Raw genomic sequence first — 25,053 nt, forward strand, 5'->3', positions numbered from 1 at the left:
CCCTGCCCGAACCTGGCCGGTGGGAGACGCTGCGAGTGGACTAAACGGCTGCCGCCCGGCCCCCCCCCCACCCCCGGGGCGTCCCCTGGAGCCCCCACCCCCGGGGAACAGCTGCCCGCTGGGGTAAGGGGGGTTCGCGGGGCCCTCGGGGGCCTCCCCGGCGCGGCTCTTGGCCGTCCCTGGCTCTGGGCCTGGATCGACCAGCTCTGGGCTGGAAGGACGTGGGGACCTGGCGGGGGCCGCGTCTTGCCCAGGAGAGGGCCCCGTTCTTAGGAGCTCCTGCCCCAAACCCTGAATTAGCTGACAACTTCCTAACTTACTTCCTTCCTCCCTCCCTCCCTCCCTCCCTCCCTCCCTTCCTTCCTTCCTTCCTTCCTTCCTTCCTTCCTTCCTTCCTTCCTTCCTTCCTTCCTCCTTTCCCCTTCTTTCTTTCCTCCCTTAACTTCCTTTCTTTCTTCCTTTTTCTTCCTTCCTCCCTTTCTCCTTCCTCCCCTTCCTTTCTTCATTCCTCCTTTCCCCTTCCTTCCTTTCTTCTCCTTTATCCCTCTTCCTCCCTCCCTCCCTTCTTTCCTCCTTCCTTCCCCTTCCTTCTTTCCTACCTTCCATTCCCCTCCCTTCCTTTCTCCTTCCTTTTTCCTCCCTCCCTTCCTTCCTCCTCCCACTCCCCTCCCTTTCTCCCTCCCTCCCTTCCTTTCTTCTTTCTTCCCTTCCTCCTTTCCTTCTTTTCCTCCTTCCCTACTCCCTTCTGCTTTTTATACTTTCCTTCGTTCCTTTTTCTACCTTTCCCTTCCTTCCTTCCTCTTCCCTCTTCCCTTCTTCCTTCCCCTCTCTCCCTCCCTTCTTGCAGAGAGATGCTCAAGGGACAAAGAAGACCATTGCCTGCAACACCCGGCTTGCAAATGGAGCTTGAGTTCTAGACGACCGAGGACAAGGCCAAAACATGCTCGAAGCTTCCCTAGACGTGGACACGGAGCCTTTGACCGAAGACTGTCAGGACACCTACGTCTCACCCGATTCCCCAGCTCTGTCGGGTGGCACCTCCAACAGCCGTAAAAGTACACCCAGCTTGCCCGAAAAACCAGGCTATCCGGACTCTGTTTACGTGATGGCAGCGAATGTGTTTCAAAGCATTCGAGTGGAAAAGGCCCCGGAGAAAGCCCTGATCAAGTATGGGGACCAGCCCCTGCACACGGTAGAATATGAGGATGAAAGCATGCAGCGTCTGTCCTATGAGCTGGCGTTCAGTGCCCTCAAGTGTGAGTAATAGCTTGAAGATGAGTGCCCAGAGCTAGAGTGAAGGAGGGATTCTGAAGCCCTCTCTTAACTCTGAGCGATCAGGCCGAGTGGCTTGGGCCACACCTAGGTATCATTCAGAGAGTTGCCTGTCCAACAAGCTCTTTCGATTCCAAACTGTCTTCCACTGCCGCCTTTCTGAACCTCCACTAAACTGTGTGTCCTTAGCTTGGTCTCATGCTCATCCCTTCAATTCAGTAGGGGAAACTCCCCCCCCCCCTCCCCCGCACCACACACACACTCAGCAATGCTTAAAATCCTACTCCTTGGTGAGGCTAAGTGGACCATGTGGTACTGGAGATTAAACCCAAGACTTCTGTATGAGAAGCTTATGCTCCAGCCTGTTTTCCCAGCAACTTTCTAAGAACTATATATGGGAATAATGGACATGAGCCAAGCATCTTTTTGAATAATTTTTTTGTTTTTGTTTTTGGGCCACACCCGCCGTTGTTCAGGGGTTACTCCTGGCTGTCTGCTCAGAAATAGCTCCTGGCAGGCACGGGGGACCATATGGGACACCGGGATTCGAACCAACCACCTTTGGTCCTGGATCAGCTGCTTGCAAGGCAAATGCCGCTGTGCTATCTCTCCGGGCCCTTGAATAATTTTTTTTATATTTATGTAAGCACTGTGATTTACAATTGTTCACGTAGGAGAGGCATTGAAGTTCTACCATCAGTCCCACCACCAATGCCAACTTCCTTCCACCTGTGTCTCAAGATTCTTCTTCCCACCCTGCCTGCTTCTTGAAGGGCACATTTGTAACATGGTTGTAGTTTGTCTCATGCTTTAGCATTGATGGTTTTGTGTTTTATATATGTATATCACACCTCTATACCACTGATGTGTCCAAGGCTCCTGACCCCTAGCCTTTTTACTCCATGCCCACCTCTTCTTCTCCATTCCATTTTTCTTCTTTAATCTTTTCATTATTGTAATCTAGGGTCAAAGCTTTATACTACTTGATACCTTGTATTCTCTGAAACAAGTTCTCATACTTTTAATGCTTTTTGGACTGGAAATGATTTTTTTTTCTTTCCAACCCCTCCCCCACAAAAGATTTTTGTTTTTGGGTCACATCTGGCGCAGTATTCAGGGCTTACTCCTGGCTCTGGTGCTCAGTGATAACTCCTGATAGGGTTCAGGGTGACCATATGTGGTCAACCAAATGCAAAACAAGCACCCTATCCACTTTACTTTAGATCCAGCCTAATACACACACATACATGCATTCATATACACAAGATTTCTTTATAAAGAAGAGCAGAAATCTGGTGAAGATATCTCTAGCTTTTAGTTTCATTCTTCCCAAGTATTTATTTGCTTTCCTGCATTTATATCTTATATTCTTGTTCATGAACTTTTCTCAACTATAGAACCACTGTGGTGTGGGTAGACAGAGCTGAAGAAGAAAATATGGATTTATCAGAATTAAATCTATCCCAGTGAAGAAGACCCCAGGTCTAGCTAGTCACTTCAAGTTGAGGAACTTGTCGCTTTATTCCTCCAAAATCATTTGCCACCAGGGTTTGCCATGCAGTTTTCACCTTCTCTCAGTAGTGGTAAAGGACCAACCTCAGATTATAAGGTTGTAACTAGGACAACAGCAAAAATAAAAGCAAGGTAAAGCAGTCAAAAGGCTGAAAGTTGTTTTCATAGTAGTCATAAGCTTCAGTATAAGGTAGGATTAGGTTTGTTATATTTATCTGATCAGGTTTATCAGATCAAGTTTATCTGCTATATTATCTCTCCATCTTCCTACTCCAATTTAATTTTTGAGATTCTGTTTTATTCCTTTACTTTCCTTTTAAAACAGTAGTTTTGGGGGATGGAGAGATAGTGCAGCTTTAGGGCGTTTGCCTTGCAAGCAGCGGACCCAAGACCAACGGTGATTCGAATCCCAGCATCCCTCATGGTCCTCTGTGCCTGCCAGGAGCAATTTCTGAGCAGAGAGGCAGGAGTAACCCCTGAGCGCCGCCCAAAAACCAAACCAAAAACAACAACAACAACAACAAAAAACTCCAGTAGTTTTGAAGAACAAGCAAGGGGTTGTATTTTAATACATTTTAAATTTTGAATCAGAGAAGTAGTTTAACATTTTTCCTGCCATTTGACAGTGAAATGAGACCTAGGCATTTATATTGATTAATTGGATTTTTTATTTTTATTTTTTGTAAATCTCTGGGTTCCTGATCATGGTTCCATGTGGAGCTAGGTATTGAACCGAGGACTTTCATATGCAAAGTATGTTGTCTGGCCCTTTGAACTGTCTACCAGGCCCAGTTATTTGACTTCTAATAATTGTCCCTAGACACTCATTCTTAGGCTTTTGTAGTTCTAATAGAATATTAAGCTTTAACTTTAGAATCAATGACAAAGGCTGAAATTACTCTATGTCAAATTAATTCATTAGCTGGATGTGTGATCATGCCATAGTTATGTTTAGTAGATTATTTTTTCTTAAAAGCTTGTGCTTTATTAATAGGTCTTGTGATTGTTTCTTGTTTTCTAGTGACTCAAAGAATCCCTTTTGAGCCCTCTACCTCCAAATGTTCATTTTGATGAATTTATATTCTAAAATAAAATGAGATTGAATAGCACAAATATTTTCCTTATAATATCTTGCTTTAAATTATCATGCAGGTGTTCAAATGGAATAAAATCAGAATACCTAAGCACAGTGGATTTCCAAGCCAATTAAGGGCTTTAAACCTTTGGAGGCTGGCATGTATTTCATGTTCATCTTCTGTATTGTCAGTGTTCTAGCAATGCTATATAAACATCACATTAATACAGCATAGTTTCAAAGAATTAGTGCTTGGAGGGCAGGGAAAGACCATCAAAATGTCTTTCTCAAAGGTTTTATAGTAGCAGGAAAGCTGAAAAGGTTAATGTACAAAGTAAAGAGAGCTTGGATAATAGTCCCTTTTATCCCTCAATTTGTTGTTAGATAAAATTGTCACCTTTTCGTGTGTGTGGAAGTACAAGGAGAAGGGGGAAAAATGACGAAAAAAAAATTTTTTTGCCACATTCAGCGATGCTAAGGGGTTATTCCTGGCTCTGCGCTCAGAAATTGCTCCTGGCAGACTCAGGACCATATGGGATGCTGGGAATACGGTACATGGTTGGCTGCATGCAAGCCAAATGCCTTACCTGCTGTGCTATCACTCTGGCCCCAGAAAAATCTTTTAATTACATAGCTGTTAAGTAGATTCCTATGGTGGTTTTATGTTTTTCAATTTTATTGTTTGTTCCATTGCTGTGTCCTTTGTGTATGTCTTTTCAAAGCAGAATGTCTTTATCTGATTAACCTGGTAAGGACTAAAAGGATATAATACGTTTTGAAATGGAAACTACCACTAGTCCTCCTTTACTAAGTAACCCCAGGATTAATTTTCTACAAAAGTAGGTAAGGAATTCCTAATCCTATTATGTTTGCTTCTATCATAGAAGCAGGGACTAGAATAATATAGTGCAGCAGGTTGGGGACTTGCCTTGCATGTGGTCTATTCAGATTCAATCCCGGCATCTAGTTTATAATAGAGTTTAGTGTCTCAGGAATTCAGTGTTGCCACACTGTGATCAACAGTCTTGCCATCCCTCCAGCAGAGTCTCTAGGTGGAGACCAGGATGTCTCTAATCTTCCCATCTCCTGCCCAGCTAACTTACTTAGTTCCTTAAGCTGACTCTTGGTATGTTATTATTGTTTTGTTTTTTTTTTGGCCACACTGGTTTGATGTTCAGGGGTTACTCCTGGCTAAGTGCTCAGAAATTGCCCCTGGCTTGGGGGGACCATATGGGACGCTGGGGGATCGAACCAAGGTCCTTCCTTGGCTAGTGCTTGCAAGGCAGACACCTTACCTCTAGCGCCACCTCTCTGGCCCCGTTTTGTTTTTGTTTTTTTAATTTTTTTTGTCTTTTTTTTGGTGGGGGGAGGTCTCACCCGGTGGCACTTGGATTACTCCTGGAGGGCACCAACATCACTTGGTGTATCCCAGCAGCATAAAGCCCAGGCAGCATCGCATCCTCAGGTCCTCGAATTTGAACTGACCTGCTGACTGAGAATTGCCACACCTTGCAGACCTCCTGCGCACAATGTGGGAGTCCCAGTTAAAAAGTAAAAGGGCTGTAGAGAACTGCAGCAGGTAGAGTGTTTACCTAATATGAGACTGACCTAGGTTTGACCCCGGCTCTATACATTTCCCTGAGTTTCACCAGTACTGATGCCTGAGCACAGAGTCAGGACAGAGCCCCAAAACCAACTAGGAGTGGTCCTAAAACAAAAACAGCGAAAAGAAAAAGAAAAACTGGCAAGATAATTTTTTATAAAAGTAAGTCAGTAAATACTAAATGAAGGGGTCAAGCAGTGAGAATGAGAAACCAATACAACTGCTGATCTTATTCCTGGCTGGATTCTTTATTTTTTTTAAATGCTATTTCTGAATTCATATAACTGCCTTCCTGAACCTAAACCTTTTGTTGTTGTTATGTCTAGGGATTGTACACTTGATTTCGTTGCCCCGGGGAGTGGATGGTTGAGGCGGCTCACACTTGGGGTACACAGCAATCGTGCCAGGGGTCAAGGGTGGTCTGTGGACTGATGCTGCAGGTGGAATTCCCAGCCTCACACTCACTTTGTGATAGCCCAGCCCCTCCCCCCAATTCTGATTCAAAAAATAATTCCATGTTGTTGTGTCTAATGGTATAATAACTTTCTATTGCTGATGCCAGCTCAGTTAATCAGAGTCCTGTCAACAGGATGTTAGCAATTGTGTCAAGTTTCCCACCTTTCACACATACCAGACCCCTCTCTCTCTGAATATCATATAGCTATAGAGGTATCTGGACATTCTTGAATGGCAGTTTCTAGAATTGCCTCCTACGAGGGAAGCTTTATGAAAAGGTAATAAAAATAGAGAAGAACAGTGGGAGAGTCAGAAAAGAAATCCAAGCTGTGCATCTCAAAATAGCACCCCTCCTTTGTACTTGATATCGGAGCCAGGTGAGAGAGAAGAATCCTTGGATTCTGCACACTCGTTCCCCAGTGTCTTTCTTTCCCAGGAGTCTGGGAACACCCACCCGCCCCCCCCCCCCAAGCTCTAGAATGTCAGCATAACTTCAGCAGGTGGCTGCCAGAGAAGGGAGCAGGGAAGAGAGATGAAGTGATGAGCGAAGAAATGGGAAAGAGAAAGGGGGGGGAAACATCAGTTTCTCAAGCCAGCCCAGTTTTCCTTTCATAGGACACATTTAGAAAGAGTGGGGAAAGAGTTCAGGAATTAACCTCCTTTCCACCCTTTCCTTCCTCCCTCCCTTCTTTTTCCTTTCTTCCTTTTTCTTCCCTTCCATCCTCCTTCCTTTCCTTTTTCTCTTCCTTTCTTCCTCCCTCCCCTTCTTCCTTCTTTCTTTTTTCTCTTTTCCTTCCTTCCCTTCATTCCTCTCTTCCTTCCCTTCTTTCCCTTCCTTCCTTCCCTTCCTTCCTTCCTTCCTTCCTTCCTTCCTTCCTTCCTTCCTTCCTTCCTTCCTTCCTTCCTTCCTTCCTTTCTTCCTTCCTTCCTTCCTCCCTTCCTCCCTTCCTCCCTCCCTCCCTCCCTCCCTCCCTTCCTTCCTTCCTTCCTTCCTTCCTTCCTTCCTTCCTTCCTTCCTTCCTTCCTTCCTTCCTTCCTTCCTTCCTTCCTTCCTTCCTCCCTTCCTCCCTTCCTCCCTTCCTCCCTTCCTCCCTCCCTCCCTCCCTCCCTCCCTCCCTCCCTCCCTCCCTCCCTCCCTCCCACCCTTCCTTCCTTTCTTTTTTTGGTTTTTGGATCACACCCGGCAGTGCTCAGGGGTTACTTCTGGCTCCACGCTCAGAAATCACTCCTGGCAGGCTCGGGGGACCATATGGGATGCTGGAATTCGAACCAATGACCTGCTGCATGAAAGGCAAACGCCTTACCGCCATGCTATCTCTCCAGCCCCATCTTTCTTCTTTCTTTCTTTCCCTCTTTTCCTCCCTCCCTCCCTTCCTTTTTTCCTTCACACTGAAAATGCTATGGGAGCATTCTAGGTAGAGCTTCTTTAAGCTGATGGTGCTCTAGCCAGGGGTGCTTGTTAATGGTGGGGATCACTATGGTTACACCCAGTAATGCCCTTTGAGTACTGGGAGGAAGGGATAGGAATGTGATTTGGTGGTTGAGAGCCTGTATGAGGTCCTGGGTTCAAAATCTGGCACTGGAAGAAAAAATAAAAGAAAATTTGTGCTTGTAGGTATTTAAGAGAGAGAGGAGAGGGGCAGGGTGTAGCTATTTTGCTGTGCTGGACTAGACAAGACTTGCAATTTCCGAGTAAGCCCTGGTAATCAGGATCTGGCAGTTTACTTAGCCATACTTGCTCTGTAATGTAAGATGCTGAGAGGCTGCTTATTGTGGAAAAGAACTTGTGCTTTGGTGCCAAACTGAGTTTGTTAATGTAAATTAAATGAGTTACTATATGGAAAGCACTTAATGTCTATAGCACATAGAAAACACTACAAAGCTGATGATACTACTATGGGGAGAATGCTGTATAAATTGTAGCTCATACAGAGGTCTGGAGAGATAGTATGCAGTTAAAGTGCTTGCCTGGCACAAGGACGACCCAGATTCAATCCCTATCACCTCATATGGTCTCCTAAGCCCCCTGAGTGATCCCTGAGTGCAGAGTCAGGAGTTCGCCCACATTGCCAGGTGCCCCTTCCCCCAATGTATCTTACACATGGTCAAGGGCATCCCAAAGACGGTATTGATTATGACCAAGACTCTGGGAGAAAAATACAGTGTAAGCAAAATGATATTCCTCTTTTTCTTTATTCTGCCTCCTGTTTATTAAGAGTCCAACATCTTTGGTGCTCGAAGTTCTATGGCCAACATAGGCCTGCAATATTGGAAAACCTTCATTCTTATGATGGCTGCATTTTCTGTGACAGAAATTTCAATTCCTGTGGAGGAACTTTTTGAAATAGATGGGGGCGACTTAGGAGTATTAGAATGGAAGAAAGCATGATTGTCTTATACGTTGGATGCCTACTTGTCTGGTGCAACCGTAATTGAGGAATGAAAAGTGAATAAGGATTCCCAAAAGATTTCTAATAGAATCTGGACTGTTTTATTAGCTCTCCCAAGTTCAATGAGTTCAGTGTATCCTCGCCAAGTATTCTTTTCAGTTATTTTATAGCATTTTAAATATGTGTAACGTGTTATATCGATAAAAACAAATAAATGGTATTGAGCAGTCATAGCAGAAAGAAACTCAAATATCCCTGTTTCTGTTTTTTAATAGAGACAACTCCTGATGATGCTGGTCATCTCTTGCCCAGTGTTGGAGTGAGGCAGTAATGCAAGAATAATAAGTCCAGGAGAGAGGTCTGGTCCCCCAATAAGATTCTAGGCATGTGCTTTACCACTTGAGCTGCCTCTGTGGTCCCCAAAGTGTTCATGTTGACTCCACCTGTGGCATGTAGAGCTTCTGTTTTGCTAGGATGCTCACTCCCAATCTGAATTCCCTTTCCTTTCCATCTCAGATGAAAATGTCATCAGTGCCTCCACCAGTGAGCTATGCCAGATATTTAAGAACTAGATTCTAATCTGAAACAAATCCCATCAGAAAATAAAGGAAGAAGTGCAAGCCTTGTATATTTCACAAGGTCATTATAACCTTGATAGCAATGCCGCTAAGGACATGACAATAAGATTACAGACCATTATCCTTCATGAGCATAAATTGAATTGAACATAAATGGAATTATCAAGTAAAATTTTAGTTCTTCCTATCTAGCTATTTATTTTGTGGTTCCTGGGACTGAAGCCAGAGCCTCTGACCAGAGAGGCACAGGCACTACTGCTGAGTTTCACACTTAGGCCTCTCTAAATAAAATTGTAGCAAATAATATCCAAGAGTATAGAAAAGGATGCACACATTATGAATTAGATTTTTTTTAATGTTTTGTAAAGGACATATATTAAATGTTGGAAATTCTTTATTACTACTTCAACTGTTCAGACAATGCTCTTTGCCTCTGGGTCATAGAGGCTGCAGGATTCATTACCAATATTTCTTTGTGTCATTATAATGTACATCTGTATCAGGAACTGAGGAATTTTCTTAAATTAAAAAAGTGTTGGGGCTGGAGAGATAGCATGGAAGTAGAGTGTTTGCCATGCATGCAGAAAGTCGGTGGTTCAAATCCCGGCATCCCATATGGTTCCCTGAGCCTGCCAGGAGCGATTTCTGAGCATAGAGCCAGGAGTAACCCCTGCACGCTGCTGGGTGTGACCCAAAAACAAACGAACAAAAAAACCCGAAACAAAGAAAGTGTTAAAATTGGGGCCGGAGTGGTGGCGCTAGAGGTAAGGTGTCTGCCTTGCCAGTACTAGCCTAGGATGGACTGCAGTTCGATCCCCTGGCTTCCCATATGGTCCCCCAAGCCAGGAGTAACCCCTGAGCATCAACGGGTGTGGCCCAAAAACCAAAAAAAAAAAAGTAAGTGTTAAAGTCAAAGTACTTGATGGTGTTGTCACAATATGTTCTGAATTAAGATTTTTCATTTGGTATTTTTAATCTTTTTTTTTTTATTGTCAATAAGTTCAGTGTTTTGAATAAATGAGACACTTTATTTGTCTTCCAGATCAAGATATTTTGGAAAATATATTAATAGATAGCTGTATTTTCCCAAATACCAGAATAGTAAGTAGACAACTTTGATATAATTTTCTCATAATTGTTATATTAAAAGTATTTATTTATTTATTTTGGGTTATACCTGGATATGAATCTTGGCTCTGTACTCAGGAGTTACTTTTGGCAATTCTCAGGGGACCATATGGGATGTTGGGGTTTGAACCTGACTTGACTAGATGAGAAGAAAGCATTTTACCTCCTGTACTATCACTCCAACCTCCAGTATTTATTTATTTTTTAACTTTATTTAAACACCATGATTTGCTGATAATTTTTTTGGGGGGGTCACACCTGGCAGCGCTCAGGGGTTACTCCTGGCTCCACGCTCAGAAGTCACTCCTGCCAGGCTTGGGGGGGACCATATGGGATGCCGGGATTCGAACCAATGACCTTCTGCATGAAAGGCAAATGCCTTACCTCCATGCTATCTCTCCGGCCCAACACCATGATTTGCATAGTTGCTTATATTACATTTTTTTTTCTAGCTGGAGTGATAGCACAGTGGATAGGGTATTTGCCTTGCATGCAGCTAACTTTTGTTCAATCCATGACATCCCGTATGGCCCCCAAGCCCATAAAGAGTAATTTCTGAATATAGACCTAGCAGTAACCATTGAGTACCACTGGGTTTGGCCCCAAAACTAAACGAACATTTGTGCATTCAGTGTGTCAAAATGAATCTCATCACTAGTCTGACCTTTTCTCAGTCACTACTCCCAGATTCTCCCCATCCCCAAATTTTCCCCTTAACAAGCACTAGATTATTTTGGATTGCTTGTTATAACAAAATGGCCAATGTAATTATTGAAAAATACTTCGATAAAAGAAAATTTGTGAACATTGTGTCTACAATGAGGTCATTGATGAACGTTTTCTGAGCTCTTCGTTGCTAGTTAAGCCTTTTGTGTTACTCTTTTTGTTCATTGAATTTAGTTGGCTTCTATGCTACTTTCCTTTCTCATTTGGTCTGCTCCTATTAGGCTTCAGCATTGTAGAATTTGGAGGTGTCACACAGCTGCATTGTAGCAGTGCACTGAAGGAACTCTGAAACTGGGCTCATGAGTTTCAACAGCTTGACTTGACTTGCATCTCATCTGAGATTAGTGGCCAAGTTATGAATCTGGGCAATTATTTACATGGCAACAGCTATGGGTTATTTTTTAGAAAGCATTTTTGTTTGTTTTTGGGCCACACCCGGTGACACTCAGGGGTTACTCCTGGCTATTCCCTCAGAAATCGCTCCTGGCTTGGGGGACCGTATGGGATGTCAGGGAATCGAACCGAGGTTCATCCTAGGTTAGTGTGTGCAAGACAGACACCTTACCACTTGCGCCACTGCTCTGCCCCCCCCCCCTTTTTTGTTTTTTTGTTTTTTGTTTTTGTTTGTTTTGGGTCACACTCGGGGGTCCTTAGGGTTACTCCTGGCTCTGCACTTAGAAATCTCTCCTGGTAGGCATGGGGGACTGTAAGGGATGCCAGGATTTGAACCACCATTCGTCCTGGATTGGCTGCCTGTAAGGCAAATGCCCTACTGCTATGCTCTCTCAATGGCCCTAGAAAGCATTTTTAAAAGCTTTTAAATTTAAATGATAACTAGCTTACTTACTGCAAACACCACTTCAAAATACATTTTAAATGCTTTATTATTCTGAATATTTTTATTATTGACCCGTTCCCCTTTATTTTTATGACTATAACAAAAAAAGTCCCTTGAGATATTCCATTTTTACTATGCTTTTTTTTTGAAGTCCTTCCCTATCTCCCAGTTCAACCAGCATATATAAACTTGGTCATGTTCTTGCTCTTTGATATTTATTGTGTACTTTTTTTTAAATCTGTGTTTCCTGTGGCAGCCAGACCAGTTGAACAGTCTTATTATTGTAATGCTGTATGACTTCCAAGATAGAAAGTTTCAAGCACGTTTTCTTTCTGATAGTGAAGAGATCATAGAGGAAGTTCAAGAAGTAGAGGACTTTCTTAGCAGGTAATTTGTAAAAAGTGAAAAAGATGTTGTATTTATAAATTTATTTTTTGGGGGGAGGACACACCCGGCACTGCTCAGGGGTTACTCCTGGCTCTTCCCTCAGAAATCATTCCTGGCAGGCTCAGGGGACCATATGGGGATTCTGGGAATCGAACCAGGGTCCATCCTGGATCAGCTGCATGCAAGTCAAACACCCTACCGCTGTGCTATTGCTCTGGCCCCATGTATATGAAATTATTAGTAGTATTTTATTTTGTTTTTATTTTGGGCCATAGCTGTTGATGCTCAGGGCTTACTCCTGCCTCTGAGTTCAGGAATCACTCCTGGTGGGTTTGGGGGCCCATGTGGAATTCTGAGGTCAAAGCTGGCTTGGCCATGTGCAAGGCAAATGCCCTATGTACCTAGAGTACTATCTTGCTGGTCCCATCAGTAGTATTTTTTTTCATCAGTAGCATTTTTATCTGTATTGCTTTACTATAGCATTTGTTGATATTATATAGTTTAAAATTTTTACATAAAAATATATAAAAGTTCTTGAGGTTTTTCCCCCTTTACAGACAATCTTGAAGAGTTAAGTATTTATTATCAGAAATAGTTTTCTGAAAGTTTTAATTTTAAGATCAAAATTTGACATTTTTATTTGACATTTTAACATAGTAGTCATCACAAGTGTGTTTTTTTTTTCTCTCTCTCTAGTTTTAAGACCAAGTTAGCTGCAGCATTAGCAAGATGTCGGATCAAACATGATGCCCTTTCAATCTGCAACATTCTTCCTGAAAAAGTTAGGAACCAGGAACTCAGGGCTTCCATATTGCCACTTTATGCTTGGATAAATACTAGCAAAATCAGGTAAAGGTTTTAAGCAAATCTTTTATTTGTATTTTAAGTTGTTAGCCATGAAAAATAATGTGATAAGAAATGCCACGTTAGGTGGGGGGGGGGGGATGGCTGGGGGCAGATATTCCCAAATAGTGCTCAGGGGACCTGAGGGTCAGTCCTAAAGATGCTTGCCCAGATTGGTTAAGCCTTTTTTTTTGGGTAAACAATATGGATATTCTTCAAAAACTAGAAATTGAGCTTCCATATGTCCCAGCAATTCCACTCCTAGGAATATACCTAAGAATTAAAAAAAAAATGCAGAAAAGCTCTCTGCATTCCTGTGTTCACTTGCAGCACTATTCACAGTAGTCAGAATCTGGAAACAACCCAAGTACATGAGAACAGATAAATGGAAAAAGAAACTGGTACATACACAGTGGAACAGTATGCAGGTGTTAGGAACAATGAAGTCATGAAATTTGCTTATACATGGATGATGTGGAGAATATTATGTTGAGCTAAGTGAGAGGGAGAGGGAGAGACATTGAATGAGCTCACTCATTTGTGGTATATAAGGGGGAAAAAGATAGTATGGTAATAATATCAGAGTAGAAGAGGAAATAGCAGAGGGAAGGGTACTGTGAGTTTATGGCCCAGCCTCCACAGGACAATTTCCACTCCAATAAAGAGACATCTACTTGAAAAAAAAAAAAACACATACCAAAAACCCAATTGTATTATAAACAATCTTGTATCCACAGTGTTTAAATAAAGTAATTAAAAAAAATAGATGCTCGGCCAGCTGGGTTAGTGCTGTGGCCTGAGCCATTTAGATCCTTGAACAGTGCTATTAGGGGCTTTCAGGGCCAGATGCAGTGATGCTTAAGTTGGGGGAGAGAGTGGTGCCACAGTTTGAATTTGGGTCTCATACAGCATTTGTGCCCTGATAGCTGAGCTATCTTCCATGCCTGAAATACTACCCTTAAACATTTGGGGCGGATGTACATTGGGCTATGCTCAGAAGTTACTCCTGGCTCTGCACTCAGGAATTACTCCTAGTGATGCTCAGGTACTATATGGGATATAGGGATTAAACCTGGGATGACAAGAGCCCTACCTGGTCACTATCACTCCCACCTACCTTCAAAACTCTTTTTTTTTTTTGTTTTTTGGGCCATACCCGGCAGTGCTCAGGGGTTACTCGGGGCTATCTGCTCAGAAATAGCCCCTGGCAGGCACATATGGGACGCTGGGATTCGAACCAACCACCTTAAGTCCTGGGTTGGCTGCTTGCAAGGCAAACGCCGCTGTGCTATCTCTCCGGCCCCCTTCAAAACTCTAAGGAGGCGTGGCTAAAGAGACTATATATGGGGGATTGATTGGGGAGTCAATATCATTACCAGACATAAGTGCATACGTGTTATTTTTTCTGCCACTAATTGCTTAGCTTAATGTTACTAAAATGATGTTCCATTTACATTCGCGATGATAGTGTGAAATGCATTTTAATGTTTTTAGTGTATTATACTTAAAATCACAATATTGTTTCCTTCTAGCCTTGATGAAGTTTATGACGCTTTGATGCAACAGGGCTATCATAAAGTCAACTCTGTTCTGCATATTGAAGATAAAGTTTTTGCTGTGGATCAACATTGCTATGATGTTTTAATTTTTCCATCTCATCTTAAAAGTGACCTTCTAAATACCGATCTTTTCAAAGATTACAAAGTTATATTTCAGGTGAAATAACATTTAATTTCATTGTGATTCTCAGAAACCCAACTTACCTCCTAAATCCTTCCATTTAAAAACAACAACTTTGCAGGACCAGGGAGATAGCTCAAAGTTCTAGAGTCCAGTCTTCACATGTGGAAGACTTGAATTTGATCACTGGCACTGAAGGGTCCCCTAACAACCACCAGGAACACCCCCTTGAACTCTGAGCCAGGAGTAGACATGAATACCACCACATCTGACCCCAAAACAACCCATCCTCCAAAAAACCAAACTAGTATTTTTTAACCTATCAGTAAAAAGGTTTAGTTGCCTAACTTTCACCTTGAAATGAATGCCTCTACCACCAGTGTTCCTTTTACACTTTGACTTTTTTTTTGGGGGGGGGTGTCACACCTGGCAGCGCTCAGGGGGTACTCCTGGCTCTGTGCTCAGAAGTCGCTCCAGGCAGGCAGGATTCGAACCACTGTCTGTTCTGATCAGCTGAGTACAAGGCAAACGCTGTACTGCTGTGCTGTTTCTCCAGCCCCCGCATACTTTGGCTTTTTTTGTCCTATATAAAGTTGTAAAGAGGAAATACTTCCCCCTAGATTTTATAGCTGGGGGAGATTTGTATTGCTAGAATCTAAAAAGCTATAATTTTCATTCCCAAGGGAGGATTCAAGAGGTTATAATGGCATCTTTTCTTCCTTTTATCCTGCATTTAAATGCACTGTGCAGTACTTTCACATTATCTCCCTATAGATAATGTGTCACAGATGTCACAGCTTTGATTGATAAGAAATAAAACCTGACTAGCAGTGCAGGAAGAGAATGTGAGGGAGAGTGTGGTTTCAGTCTAGTGAAAAAATAGAAGGTCCCCCAGATTCAGCTAAATGGGGAGGGGGAGGGCTTAGGAGTGACCTATACTGTTGCTAGGGAATGGGATCAGGGTTAGCAATAGGAAGGCAAGCAAGCGCCATAAGCCTTGTACTGTCTCCAAACCTCTTTCCTCTTCCTCCTTTTAAGTTTTATGAACTTGCAACAATTGATAATAATGCAAATTGCAGAAGGAGGACAGTAGTAAATAAATGGATTTTAATTAAGAACTCTTATGAAAAGGAGGCCAGAGAGAGAGCATAGTGGTATGGCATTTGCCTTGCAAGGAACTGATCCAGGATGGACGGTGGTTCGAATCCCGGCATCCCATATAGTCTCTCGAGCCAGCCAGGAGCGATTTCTGAGTGCTGAGCCAAGAGTAACTCTGAGCATCGTTGGATGTGACCCCAAAAAGCAAAACAAAAAAAGAAAAAAAAAGAGCTCTTAAGAATGGAGCTAAGACAGGGATACTGCTAAGAATAATACAGTTTGGAATTTGGGGGCATTGTTACATAAACATAAACATTAAATGAGAGGGTTTTGAATTCCTGGCACTACCTAGATATGGTCCTCTGAGCACTGCCATGGTAACCCATGAGCCCAGCCCCAAACACAGCCAGGTGTGCCCCCGCCTTCTATCCCCAAGTCAAAATTAAGTGATAAGAATCGTAATTTACACTGAACAAAATTAGGGTCTTCATTTTAAATTATATGATATTCCATCTTGGTTAACTTTGTATTTTAACATATAATAAAATGCCTTAAAAGTAAAATAGATTAACTATCTTTTATACCAGTTCTTTTGCCTAAGGCAAAAAGAAGTGTCTTCATGTGTCAAAGAAGCTATTTGAAATTCTAATCATACCATTGTTTTATAGGACAAATCTCGAAGTCTTGCTGTCCATTCTGTAAAGGCTTTATTAAATATGGATGATGATATTTTAATGGTCAATACAGGTTCGTGGTACACAGTTGCCCATTTGGCAATCTTAACAAGTAATAATAGCTCAAAAATATTTGTTTGTGGAGTACAATCGCATGCTAAGGATCCTGACCTGAAAACCTTTTCACAAAGATGGGATGTAAAAAGTATGTACAAATATTTATTTTACTTAGTGATTAATGTTTTATAAGATTTAGAAATGTTAAAGAAATTGAATTGATTTTTTTTATTATGTAAGAACTCTATATAAGCTATCTTCTTTTTGTTTGCTTTGGGGTCACACCTGTTAATGGCTGAGGGGTTGTCCTGGTTCTGTGCCCAGAATTCACTCCTGGCAGAGTTCGAGGGATATATAGGATGCTCAGATCAGATCAGCCCTGTGCAAGGCAAGCATCGTGTTTTTTTTTTTTTTTTGTGTGTTTTTTTTTTTTTTTTTTTTGGTCATACCTGATGGCGTTCAGGAGTTGCTCCTGGCTCTGTGCTCAGAAGTTGCTTTCGGCAGTCTCGGGGGACCATATGGGATGGCAAGGCAAGCATCGTACCCCACTCTACTATTACTCTGGCTCCTGAGCTATATTCTGAACATTCTCAGTAAATCCATGTTATGTCAGGTTGCTCTTTTTGCTTAATGTTGGTTAAACAACTGCAGTTTAATGAGCGTATTAACACTTTTGGTATATTGTCTGACGTTTAGCTACCACATAATTATTTTTATAACAAATAGTAAACATTTATAGTACAAATATTTGTACCATGTAATACTGTATAATGTTCAAACAATAATTAAAGTAACTGCTAGAAATTATCCCTTGATATTATAGCACATAATCACAAGAGTGCTTAAAGTGAAAAGAAAAAAAGTTAGGATTAAAACGAAATCCTCCAGTTTATATTTGAACAGTTTTTACCAGAGGCTAAAGCGATGGAGTAAAGGGGTAGAATGAAACTTTTTTGTTGTTGTTTGGTTGTTTGGTTGGTTTTGTTTTTTGGGGCCACACCCAGTAGTGCTCAGGGCTTACTCCTGCCTCTATACTCAGGGGACCATATTGATGTTGCCAGGGATTGAACCTGAGTCAGTTATATACACAGGCAAAAATGTCCTACCTGCTATATTATTGTATGAGCCCCTAGAATATCAGCTTTGTAGATGGTTACCTGGGGGTTTGATCCCTAGAATTTCCTAGTCTCCTCAGTGACCCTAGAATGACCGCCAAGCATTGCTGGCAGTAAGCCCTTGAGTACCCAACATCTGTGGCCCCCAAATCAAACTACTAAGTAAATTAAGTCATGTGAAGTGAATGCTATTACTTATATCATGCTAAATTGTGAACGTTTGAATATAGGTTGACTGATGTTGAAGAAGCATGTAGTTCTATTTTACAGATTTAGAGAGTTAAGGAAGAAAATATAGGAGAGAGAAACTGAGAAATGCCTAAAATTTGTTTTGGGCACTTAAGCATACCTTAGAATAGTGATCAGTTCTTTAGCAAATTGAAGGTCAAAATTGAAGGCCAGAATTCTAATCATTTTATTTCCTAATTTGATTAAGATAATCTTGAATTGGCAGTGCCTACAAACAATTTAGCTATCAGCTTAGAAATAAGAACACTTTTTTTTTGAAAGAAGTTTCTCAATCTCACTAGTTTTCAAATTCAATATTTGACATTCAGAAATGAACAATAGAAAAGAATTTGATGGAATAAACACTTAGCATAGATGCACAACCCATCAAGGGTAAAGTGAAAATGTCATATGTGAATTTTAACAACTGATTAATATGCTGATGTGACTTAAATGCCCAGTTTGTAGAATTTTAGCAGAGAATGGGAAGCTATAATTTAAATGGGGGGAGGGGATTTTGTTTTGGGATCACACCGAGCAGTACTCAGGAGTGACCCCCTAGCAGTGCTCAGCCATTAATGGTGCAGAGGATCATCTCAAGGTCTGTCATGTGCAAGATAAGTGCCTTAATCCTTGTCTTCATCTCTCAGCCTCCTGAAAATTATAATTTTTTGAAAGTCAGACAGTTCTACAACTGAAAATTAGAAACACGTGGAATTAGGGAGAGAAATATATAGATTTAAGAGCTATTACAATAGAACTAAAAAAGAATATGTGAACTGATTAAGCAAGAAGAGAATCCTTCTTAAGTATGCAGCCCGAGAAGAAAGCTCAAAGAGATAGGGGTTTGACCCAGGGCCCCACATGACCCTCTGAATGCTGCAGTTAGTAATCCTGGCCCCCATCCTCCCACTATTGGATATAGACTCGGTAGCTTCCTCAGACAAGCAAAATCTAAGTATTTATATTCAGGAGACACAATAAACGGTAAAAGGGAAAAACTATTGTTTGAACATAAAAATTATTACATCATTTGGAAATCTGTAGGTGCTCAGAAAGATTAGAATCAAGGAAAAGGCAAATGTCAGTATTTAAATACAATATAAGCTTGTCCTTATTGGATTCAAATTAATGTTTCAGTTAAAATGCATATATTATACATGAAATAACAATGGCAGTACATTAGTTAGGGAAGGAAATTGAATTAATAAATTCAGTTGTCCTTGCTTTGTAAGGTAAGATGGTCTAAAATAACATTTTTATTAAAATTTTTTGGGCGGTGCTTAGATCTTATTCATGACTTTGCTCTCAGGGGCCCATTCCTGGCAGGGTTGGGGAGACCATTTGGAATATCAGAGATTAAACCTGGATCCGCCATATGGAGGCAGATACCTCCTTACCCACTCACTGTACCTATCGCTCTGCCCCCTAAACTAAAAACATTTTTTTTACATTACAACTCTTTTCTTTTGTAATTATAAATGACATAATTTAAAAAACTTTGTTACAACTTTTTAATTTTCTTTTGTTTTTGTTTGTTCTGGGGGCCACACCTGGCAGTGGTTCTCAGGGGTTATTCCTGGCTCTGCACTCAGAAATGACTTTTGGCAGGCTCAGGGTCGGAGGACCATATGAGATACTGGGGAATCAAACCTACGTCCTGGGTTGGCCGTGTGCAAGGCAAATGCACACAACTTTTATTTAAATTTTGTTTGGTTTTGAGCCACACAGTGGTGTTTAGGAGTTACTCCTGGCTCTGCACTCAGAATTCATTTCTGCCAGATTTAGGGGACCATATGGGATACCAGAGTGGGCTGCCTGGCTTTGCTGCATGCACGGCAAACCACCTACCCATTGTATTATTGCTCCAGCAAAGTTATTCATGATTGAGTTTCAGGCATACAATGTTCCAGTGTCCACTTTACTCCACCAGTGTTACCAGTTTCCATCCTAGCTGTTTTACACGTACGCACTGTGAATTACAATTACAATTAGGGTATCATGCATATCACTTCAATTAAAAATTGTTGGGGAGTGTTGGAGTAATAGGACAGCATGGCTCAGGAGTTACTCCTGTGTATAGGGATCATTCCTGGAAGTGCTGAGGGTATCATTTGCTATATTGGACATTTGAACTGGGTTGACTGTATGGAAGGCAAGTGCCTTACCTCCTGTACTGACTCTGCAGCCCTTAAAGTAATACATTATTACATCAGTATTTTTTTTATAGTATTTAGGGCAATCAAGATAGCAGGCCATTGGTGGAGATAGGAGAGGGAATCTGGGGACACTGGTGGAGAGATGTTGACACTGGTGGTGGGATAGGCGCTGGAATATTAAATGTCTAAAACCTGACTATGCATAACGGTGAATCACAGTGATTTAATAAAATAAAGGGAGAATGTTTTAATAAACTATATGCTATTTACATCAAATTCCATTTACTTAGAACACTACAAGAAAAACTTAGGGGCCAGAGAGAAGAGTATAGTAAGGAAGGCAGTTGCTTTGCATCGCTGACCCAGGATTCATCCCTAGTACCACATATGGTACTGAGCACTGCCAGGGGTGCCCTAAAACCTAGAAGGGCAGACAAATACTGTATAAATAATTTAAAAATAATTTTAAAAGTTTTACAAGGTGGGGGAGTGAACTGGAGAGATTGTTCAACAGGCTGAGTGCATGCTTTGCAGAATCACTACCAAGTGTGGCCCTCAAACAAATATGAATTATAATAGCAAAATATTGTAAGCAATTATTTTGCCAATAGATTAAAACATTTGGACAACATGGACATATTTCCTGGAATGATAGAAGAATAAATAGAACACCTGAATACTTTGTATCTTTTAACATCTAAAAATTAGTTTACACCAGTGCCTGTCAAATATCTTCCTTACCCAGAGAATAAGAAAATATTAACAAAAACAAACAAAATTCTTTTGAGGGAAAAGTAATATTTTTTTAAAAAATAGAAGAATGGGGGGGGGGGGACCAAAGTTGTAGCCCAGCAAAAGAGCACCTGCCTAGTGTGTTAGTGGCCTAGATACAGCTGGATAGAGCTTTTAGGTATCCCAGGAAATGCTCATAGTAAAAGCAGGCCCTGCAAGTTGGAAGCCAGGAACTTGGTTGCCTTGGCCCATATGCACCAGGTGTCCCTCGTACTCCTCTCTGGAATCCTGCTGCCCCCACAGAGTGTCCTACCAGCTGCATGTAAGCACCATGCCAAATGGTGCTCCCATCAGTATTCCCAGAAACAATACAGCAGTGAGAGGTTACTTGCAGTGGCACCACAGCCCAACACATAGCCATCCCAGACAATAATCATAACAATAGCAAACACAAGGACATAGGGGATCTTTTTTTGGTTGTTTGTTTTTGTATGTTTTGTTCCATAACAAAGAATAGAAGAGGAGTATTTCCAAGTTCAGTATTATTTTATTAAAGAAACTTGGTGTGTATGCAGGATGTTTCACACGTATAGCATAAACTAACATGAAGCGCTATACCTAGTCCCCACCAGTTCAGTTTTATTTACTTATGTTTGGGTTTGAGGCCATATTCAGCAGAGCTCAGGGCTAATTCCTGTTCTTGGAGACCACTGTTGGAGAGGATCTGCCAGTAATCAAGCCCAAGTCAGCTGCATGCAAGGCAAGGGGTCTACCCACTGTACTATCACTCTGGACACCTCCCCACTCCAGCTCATTTTTGAACCTTGAATTCAGAGTGTGAAAAGGACATAAATAGGGCCCGGAGAGATAGCACAGCGGCGTTTGCCTTGCAAGCAGCCGATCCAGGACCAAAGGTGGTTGGTTCAAATCCCGGTGTCCCATATGGTCCCCCGTGCCTGCCAGGAGCTATTTCTGAGCAGACAGCCAGGAGAAACCTCTGAGCACCGCCGGGTGTGGCCCAAAAACCAAAAAAAAAAAAAAAAAGAAAAGGACATAAATAAGGAAAACTACAGGTCAGTGAGCTGGGCCATCAAAAACAGTAAATTGAGGTACTATAAATATTAATGAACTAGCAATAGGTAAAAACAGTGCATTATAAGTTAAATGGATTTTTAAATGCAAATTTGGTTTAAATGAAAAATGTAGAAACTTGACTATATGTAACATTTGTTTATGATATATATGTATATATATATATATATATATATATACACACACACACACACACACAACAAACATAATGCTTGATGAACTATTGAAAGCTTTATTCCTGACATTAGGAATGAGGTAAGTAATGCTATCTACCATCACTTATAATCTCTAATGTACTTGGAATCATAGGTGATACAGTAAGGAAAGAAGAAATAAAATAGAGACCAGAAAGGAAGAAGCTGGGGCCAGAGAGATAGCATAGTGGTAGGGCGTTTGCCTTGCATATGGTTGACCCAGGACGGACCTGGGTTTGATCCCTAGCATTCCATATGGTCCCCAGAGCCTGCCAGGAGCAATTTATGAGTGCAGAGCTAGGAGGGACCCAGGTATAACCCATAAACAAAAGAACAAACAAACAAAAAAAAAAAGGAAGAAGCTTTAATTTGTGAGTGACATTTAAGTTGAAAAATTTAAATCTAAAAAAATTACAGAGAAAACACAGGACTTTTGCAAGGCTGGTGGCTAGATATAGGATCAGCATACAGGCTTGATTTCTACAATCAAATGAAATGAAGTGTTGAAGGCAGATACTGAGGCCAGGAAGAGATCTCAAGAGGCTTTCATGAATGGCTACATACTGAGCTCCACATTTAGTTCCATCATAGCAAGACCTTAAACACTGAGCCAGGCAGGAGTGACCCCTGAGCACTGAGTGTGATCCCAAACAAACAGAAAGACAAATAAATAAAAGCAAATAATTTTTATAGTAATACCAAAAAGTTTTATAAAAGTTATATAGTACCTCCTCATAGTCATGAATTATTCATGAATTGAAAAACTCATAAAGGTAACTTTCCTTTCCAAATTGATTGGTATAGGCTTAATTCACATGATACTGCAGAGCAATGAGGAAGAGATGCCCTTTTCTAGAAATAAAAATAAAGGAGGGTGCCAGAGAGATAACATGGAGGTAAGGCATTTGCCTTGCATGCAGAAGGATGGTGGTTCGAATCCCAGCATCCCATATGGTCCCTCGAGCCTGCCAGGAGCGATTTCTGAGTGTAGAGCCAGAAGTAACCCCTGAACGCTGCCAGGTGTGACCCAACCTCCCACAAAGGAGGAAGGAATTGTGGAAGGTACCCCCTTTTTACATTACTTACATAAAATCAGCATCTCTGAATTTATCAGAGGATAGGATCTGGAAAAATAGTATAGCAAGTTATTTTTCAGTGGTATAGTAAATTACTTGCCTTGCATACAGTCAACCTTGCTTTGCATACAGTTACTTGCCTTGCACATAGTCTATCTTTGGTACCATGGATGGTCTACTTGGCAGTGCTAGGGGTGATCCTTGAGTACCAAGCCAGGAGTAAGCTCTGAACACTGCTGTTTGTGACCCCCAAATAAACAATAATATTAGTGGGGAGGTAGTGGATGAGGAGTTATATGAAGATTAAACCAGATTGGACATAAATGGTTAGTTCCTTGGTGTTCTGTGAATTAAAAAAAAACTTTGGGGGGGTGGGCTGGAGCAATAGTACAGTGGGTAAGGCATTTGCCTTGCATGTGCATGACCCAGGTTTGTTCCCTTGCATTCCATATGCATGAGCAGTTATAACTGGAGAGATGGCAAATCTTTTCAATGAAATCACAGACTTCCCTAGTAACTTTCCAGTATGTTTCATAAATGTTACAGATACTTATTCCCCTACCTCTCAGAGAAAATAGGGGCCGGAGAGAAAACATGGAGGTAAGGTGTTTGTCTTGCATGCAGAAGGATGGTGGTTCGAATCCCAGCATCCCATATGGTCCCCTAAGCCTGCCAGGAGCAATTTCTGAGCATAGAGCCAAGAGTAGCCCCTGAGCACTGCTGGGTGTGACCCAAAAAAGCAGAAAAAAAAATCTCAGAGAAAACAGACTGTAAAAGGAATTGAAGGTGAGGAAAATGATTTAGGAATCATTTACTCTTTGCTGGATACCAGGCACTGACACTGAACTGCTTCACCTCAGTTCCCATCACAATTAGACCATATCTACTTTATTTGATTATTTATATGTTTAGGTTTGTTTTGGGGCCACACCCAGTGGTGCTCAGGGGTTACTTCCTGGCTCTATGCTCAGGAATCACTGTTGGTGGTCTTGGGGTACCATGTGGGATGCTGGGGGGGGGGGAGATTGAATCCAGATTGGTCACATGCAAGGCAACCACCCTATCCACTGTTGCTATCGCTCCAGTCCCAGTTCCACATATTGACCCATTTTATGAATAAGGAGATTGTCTTACAATAAGTAAACAGTGAAGTTGGGAGTCTCTCTTGGGTATTTCTGCCTCCAAGGCCCTTTTCTTTCTATTACATCACTCTGCTTTAGCTAGAAGTTAGGAGTGAAACATTCAAAAGGAAGATATTTATATTTCAAATTTGTTCTTATAAATGAAGGAGGCAAAATTTTCATGTGACCCAGCCAATCTACTTCTTGGTATCTGCCTCTCAAACACAAGAATATTAATTTGAAAATATATATGTACACTTAATATTTATTATAGCAATGCTATAATAAATAATATAATAAATGCTACTGCTGGAATATGAAAGCAACCCAGATATCCAACAACAGGTAAATGGATAAAAGAGTTATAGTATATATAACAATGGAATATTATGTAGCTGTAAACAAGATGAATTCAAGTGGTGTGCTGCAATGTGATGGAACAGAAGGGTGTCATGTTAAGCAAAATAAGCCAGAAAGAGAAGAACAAATACCAACTGATCTCATTCATCAGTGGTACAGAGCAAAACAAGGCAATAGATAATATCAAGCAATGATAAACCTTTGGTTTAGAGTGGTAAAGTGTCTTGGGCACTTTGTTGGTGGTGAATGTAGCATCAAAGCCCTTTGGATGGGCTTGGATGGCGGTGGGTGATGATGGGATGCACGGAAGCCTTTCTTCTCCAGCCCGGGACCACGTGGCTCTGCAACCCCCTTCAGCTGTTGGGGTGGAGGCGAGGAAAAAATCCACTCACAAACAGGCTTCAGGAAATATCAGCTTTATTCATGCCCTATCCACCACATGTGTGGTCTATCTTAACCATTTACGCTGGATCCTTATTCAGAATGCAGGCATTCTAAATTGTCCCTTAGCCATCTCCTTCTCTAGCTTCCTCCTCCATTCTCCATCCAGGCAAAATCCCCTTTGGCCCCTTAGGCAAAACCTTTTATAATCTCCCCAAGACCCCTCCCCAGTAATGGGAGGGTCTTGCAGGTAAAGTTATACGTAAATCCGGGGTGGG

At 41.6% G+C, this 25,053-nt stretch overlaps 1 protein-coding gene across 1 annotated transcript in view; it reads left to right on the forward strand.

Moving 5' to 3' along the window:
• The first annotated feature begins 833 nt into the window (after positions 1-833).
• The window catches only part of NSUN7 (NOP2/Sun RNA methyltransferase family member 7), a 43,414-nt gene continuing 19,194 nt past the window's right edge, over positions 834-25,053 (forward strand). Inside the window, exons 1-6 of the mRNA XM_049790209.1 lie at positions 834-1,256; positions 9,929-9,987; positions 11,835-11,965; positions 12,662-12,814; positions 14,341-14,524; positions 16,255-16,465. Coding sequence (XP_049646166.1) covers positions 941-1,256; positions 9,929-9,987; positions 11,835-11,965; positions 12,662-12,814; positions 14,341-14,524; positions 16,255-16,465 — 1,054 coding nt within the window. The 5' untranslated portion in view covers positions 834-940. The remainder of the gene's footprint in view (positions 1,257-9,928; positions 9,988-11,834; positions 11,966-12,661; positions 12,815-14,340; positions 14,525-16,254; positions 16,466-25,053) is intronic.

This window comes from Suncus etruscus, chromosome 16, assembly GCF_024139225.1.
Source record: "Suncus etruscus isolate mSunEtr1 chromosome 16, mSunEtr1.pri.cur, whole genome shotgun sequence".
Taxonomy (NCBI): Eukaryota; Metazoa; Chordata; class Mammalia; order Eulipotyphla; family Soricidae; genus Suncus; species Suncus etruscus.